Genomic DNA, 4531 nt, shown 5'->3' on the forward strand with positions numbered 1-4531 from the left:
CTCTCTCTCTCTCCCTCCCTCTCCCCCTCCCTCCCTCTCCCCCTCCCTCCCTCCCTCCCTCCCTCCCTCATTTTTTGAGACTGGCATCTTACTATGTATGGAAGGGGCAGTTTCTTGAGCTACGGAGGAGGAAGGGCTACGGGGGAGGAACGCAAGGCACCCACTCGAGCTGACTCACTCTTTAGCAAGCAGGGGGAGGAGCCCTAGGGTCACAAAACTGTCTTCTTCCCCCTCGGTCAGTCTAGAGCAGAGGTGAAAGAAGAACCCATGGGCTTCCCGAGGTGGCGGCTGCTGCTGCTGCTGCTGCTGCTGCTGCTGGCAACGACCTGTGTCCCAGGTAAGAGCTGCGTGGTGTCACCGGGCGTGAGCTAGAGGAGGATGGCCCAGCGCTCCACCCTTCTCCTAGGCAGCTAGTCTCCGGGTGTGTTCTCAGGCCCCACGTGGCACAGACAGACACCCGCAGGCATTCATTTAGTGAACTCTGATTCCTGGTGCGCAGTGCCTGGCGCCCTGGAGGACGCGGAGGAACAGAGAGGTTAAGAAGCTGGTCCAAAGCCTCACAGCTAAGGGTTGAATGATAACCCCACAGCCACTCCCCACAGTGTTTTGGTCTGTGTGGGGATCCCGCTTTGGGACAAGACAGGGGTTCGGGGGTCAACATCTCAAAGGTCCACAGAGTTCAGCGGGAGCCCAGGGCCTTTCCCTCGAATACACTTGTCTTTTACTATGTTATGTCCTCGCCTTCTCCCTCCAGAAAATGTGGGGGGAATGGTGTTGAGAAAGTAAAGGGAAATGGGGAAGGAATTGAGTCAGAGTTTGGCATGGTGAATAACTCGGAAAACCCTCTCCAGTCCGCGGGAGACCGGAGATGATTAATGGGGGTGGGAAAAGATCTCTGGCGGGGGCCTGGGTGGTCTGGGAGCTAGAGGGGGAGGGGTGGGGTGCAAAGGGGAGGGGCTCTTGTTGCAGAAAGGCAACCTGGCACTAAGGGGACCGGCTCTAAATTGCAGACCGGACCTCCGGGCTCAGACAGGACAGTTCTGAAATCGAACCCTGGGAGGAGGGGTCCCTGGAGTGTGGCTGCCACCTGGGGTCAGAACTGGCTGTGTGGTTCAGGGCAGTTACTTAGCCTTTCTGTTCCTGGAACGTGTCTGCGAAATGGGTGCTAGACTAAGGCTAGGCTGGTGCAAAAGTTCTGATTAGAAACTGGGCAGTCTGAGGCGGGGGCTATAACATTGGGGAGAAGTGAGGGGCGGGCCGTGGCCTAGGAGAAGACCTGAAGGAGGGACTTCGGTCCTGGGGTGGGACAAACATTTGGGGGCTGAGGTGGGTCTTTGAAAGTGGTTCTCAACCTTCCAAATGCTACAACTCTTTAATACAACTCACAGTTTGGTGACCTCCAACCATAAAGTTATTTTTGTTGCTACTTCCTAACTGTAATTTTGCAACTGTTATAAATCTTAATGTAAATACTTAATGGGCAGAATATCTGATATATGACCCTTCCTGGGGGTCACAATCCACAGGCTGAGAACCGCTGGGCTGTGTGCCATTAAGGTGAAGCCTGGGCAGGGCTGGTCTACCAAGAACAGAGCAGAGTGTGGTGGGAAAATAGCCTTAATTCCAAGGCAGGTGGATTTCTGACTTTAAGGCCAGCCTGGTTTCCATAGAGTTTCGGACCAGCCATAAATAGTGGAAACATTTCAGAAATATTTAATAAAATAATATAAAGGTTGGGAGAGAATTTAGGGAAGAAGCCAGAGTGTGGGAACTAGAGTCTAGAAGAAAGCATGAGCAAGATTAAGGAAGCCAGGGGCAGGGCTAGAATATTGGGCAGAACTGGAGAGCCTAGACGCTGGGACTAGAACCCAGGAGAGTCTTGGGGAAGGGGAGAGAATGTTTTTGGAGGTCAGCTCAGCTGAGATTATCTTGGAGGGCTAATGGGCGGGGTTAGAGCTTCAGGATGAAATTCCTGTCTTGGAGAGAACCCTGAAGAGTAGCTAAGGAAGAGGATGGAATGGGTAGATAAGGGATGAAGATCCAATGTCCAGAGCTGACCAAGTAGAGAGGACACAGGACCTGAATGGGACCCAGGGTAGAAAGTTCTTTTAAGAACTAGAAAGAGGATTCCGGGCGTGGTGGCGCACGCCTTTAATCCCAGCACTCGGGAGGCAGAGGCAGGCGGATTTCTGAGTTCGAGGCCAGCCTGGTCTACAAAGTGAGTTCCAGGACAGCCAGGGCTACACAGAGAAACCCTGTCTCGAAAAACAAAAAAACAAACAAACAAAAAGAAGTAGAAAGAGGGCTGGTGAGATGGCTCAGTGGGTAAGAGCACCCGACTGCTCTTTTGAAGGTCCGGAGTTCAAATCCCAGCAACCACATGGTGGCTCATAACCATCTGTAATAAGATCTGACGCCCTCTTCTGGAGTGTCTGAAGACAGCTACAGTGTACTTACATATAATAAATAAATAAATAAATCTAAAAAAAAAAAAAAAAAGAACTAGAAAGAAGAAGAGTTAGAGTTTGGGAGATGAGGGGAAGTGGAGGGGGGGGGTTTCGCATGCCTTTAATCCAAAGCATTAGGTTGGCAGAAGCGGGTGGATCTCTGTGAGTTCGAGGCTTCCGTCCTGGTCTACAGAGCGAGTTCCAGGAAAGTCAGAATAACACAGAGAAACCCTGTCTTGGAAAAAAAAGGGGGGGGGGGCAAAAGGGCAGAGTTAGAATGAACGGCAGGTGATGCATGTCTGTCATCCCAACACACAGGAGGCTGAGGCAGGAGGATTGCTGTGAGTTTGAGGTCAGCTTGGACTACGTAGATGTTAGAGGGAGAAGACCAGGCAATCAGGCATGATGCATGCATCCAAGGGGAATAGGCCTAGACCAGTTTCACGCCATGGTGGGACAGGAGGCAGCCCCTGGCCCTCACCTCTGATTCCTCTCCTCTCCTCTCCCCCCAGCCTCCCAGGGCCTACAGTGCATGCAGTGTGAGAGTAACCAGAACTGCCTGGTGGAGGAGTGTGCCCCGGGCCAGGACCTCTGCAGGACCACAGTGCTTCAGGAATGGCAAGGTGAGGCTGAACCCCCCCCCCCCCCAACAACAACTGATAGGAGACAATAGGCCAGGAAACCATCTCTCTCCAGATTGTAAGGAAATAAACAAGGGTGGAGAGGCAGCCCGGCATTTAAGACCAGCCGTTCTTCCAGAGGCCTGGAGGTCAGTTCAGGTAGCCACATGAGGTGGTTCACAACCACCTGTAACCCCAGCTCCTGAAGGAGAGCCAAGACTCTCACACCCACAGACACATAACTCAACACTTGTTGATCTTGTAAAGGACCTAGATTCAGTCACAGCACCCACCTGGTGGCTCACCAGCTCCTCAGGCAGCAAGCATGGGTATGGTACACAGATGTACATGCAGGCAAAACTCTCGTGCACACAAAGGAATAAACCTAAGAGAATTGTTTACAGTGTTGGTGCGGCCCTGGCGATGGGGATAAATTGGCTGTGTGCGATTCAGAGCCAGGGCAAATATTTTTGCTTTGTTTCGTGATTGGCGGTGGGGGGAGGTGGTGGTCTTTAGTTTGGCTGTTGTTGTGTGGTTATTTTGTTTTGTTTTAAGACAAGGTCTCATGTAGCCTAAGCTAGGCTTAAACCCGTACTGTAGCCAATGATGACCTTGAACATGTGATCCTCCCGCCTGAAACTCCTAAGGGTGGAGATCATAGACGTACACCACCACACCTGTACTAGGGAGGCAGGGGGATGTCTGAGTTCGCAGCCAACCTGGTCTGCAGAGTGAGTTCCAGGACAGCCAGGGCTCTACAGAGAGACCTAGTCATGAAAAACCAAAACCAAACAAACAGATAAACAAACAGACAAACAGAAACAGGAAAAGCAGGCAGGGCAAGAGAGACAGCTGAGCAGGCTAAGGCACTTGCCACCAAGTCCCATAACCTGAGTTTGACCTCCTGGACGGAGAGAACTGACTCCTGAAAATGTCCACTGACTGCCGCAAGAGCACACAAGCACACACATGCACACACACACACAGAGATGCACACACACGCACATATACACGTACATACACAGGCCAACACACATGCACATACACGTGCACACAAAAAGTAAATAAAGTTAAAATAAAAGCTAGATACTTCAGTACACACCTGGAACTCACTACTAGGGAGGTGGAAGTGGGATCTAGAGCCCCAGACCGGACCCGGCTACATAGCAAGATCCTATTCCAAAAAATTTAATTAATTAATCAGCGTATTTATTTACTTATTTTTTTCCCATTAAATGCACCTCCCCGCTGGTTTCATTCACCTTGGGATAGATTCTGAAAATCCAAGTGACATAGAGCACAAGGCCCCCAATGGAGGAGCTAGAGAAAGTACCCAAGGAGCTGAAGGGGGATGCAACCCTGTAGGTGAAACAACAATATGAACTAACCAGTACCCCCTGAGCTTGTGTCTCTAGCTGCATATGTAGCAGAAGATGGCCTAATCGGCCATCATTGGGAAGAGAG

General features: G+C 51.1%; 1 protein-coding gene across 1 annotated transcript in view; it reads left to right on the forward strand.

The window, feature by feature from the left end:
• The first annotated feature begins 186 nt into the window (after nucleotides 1-186).
• The window catches only part of Plaur (plasminogen activator, urokinase receptor), a 14641-nt gene continuing 10296 nt past the window's right edge, over nucleotides 187-4531 (forward strand). The window contains exons 1-2 of the mRNA XM_021219558.1: nucleotides 187-337; nucleotides 2960-3070. Coding sequence (XP_021075217.1) covers nucleotides 268-337; nucleotides 2960-3070 — 181 coding nt within the window. The 5' untranslated portion in view covers nucleotides 187-267. The remainder of the gene's footprint in view (nucleotides 338-2959; nucleotides 3071-4531) is intronic.

The sequence above is a fragment of the Mus pahari genome, chromosome 19 (assembly GCF_900095145.1).
Source record: "Mus pahari chromosome 19, PAHARI_EIJ_v1.1, whole genome shotgun sequence".
NCBI lineage: Eukaryota > Metazoa > Chordata > Mammalia > Rodentia > Muridae > Mus > Mus pahari.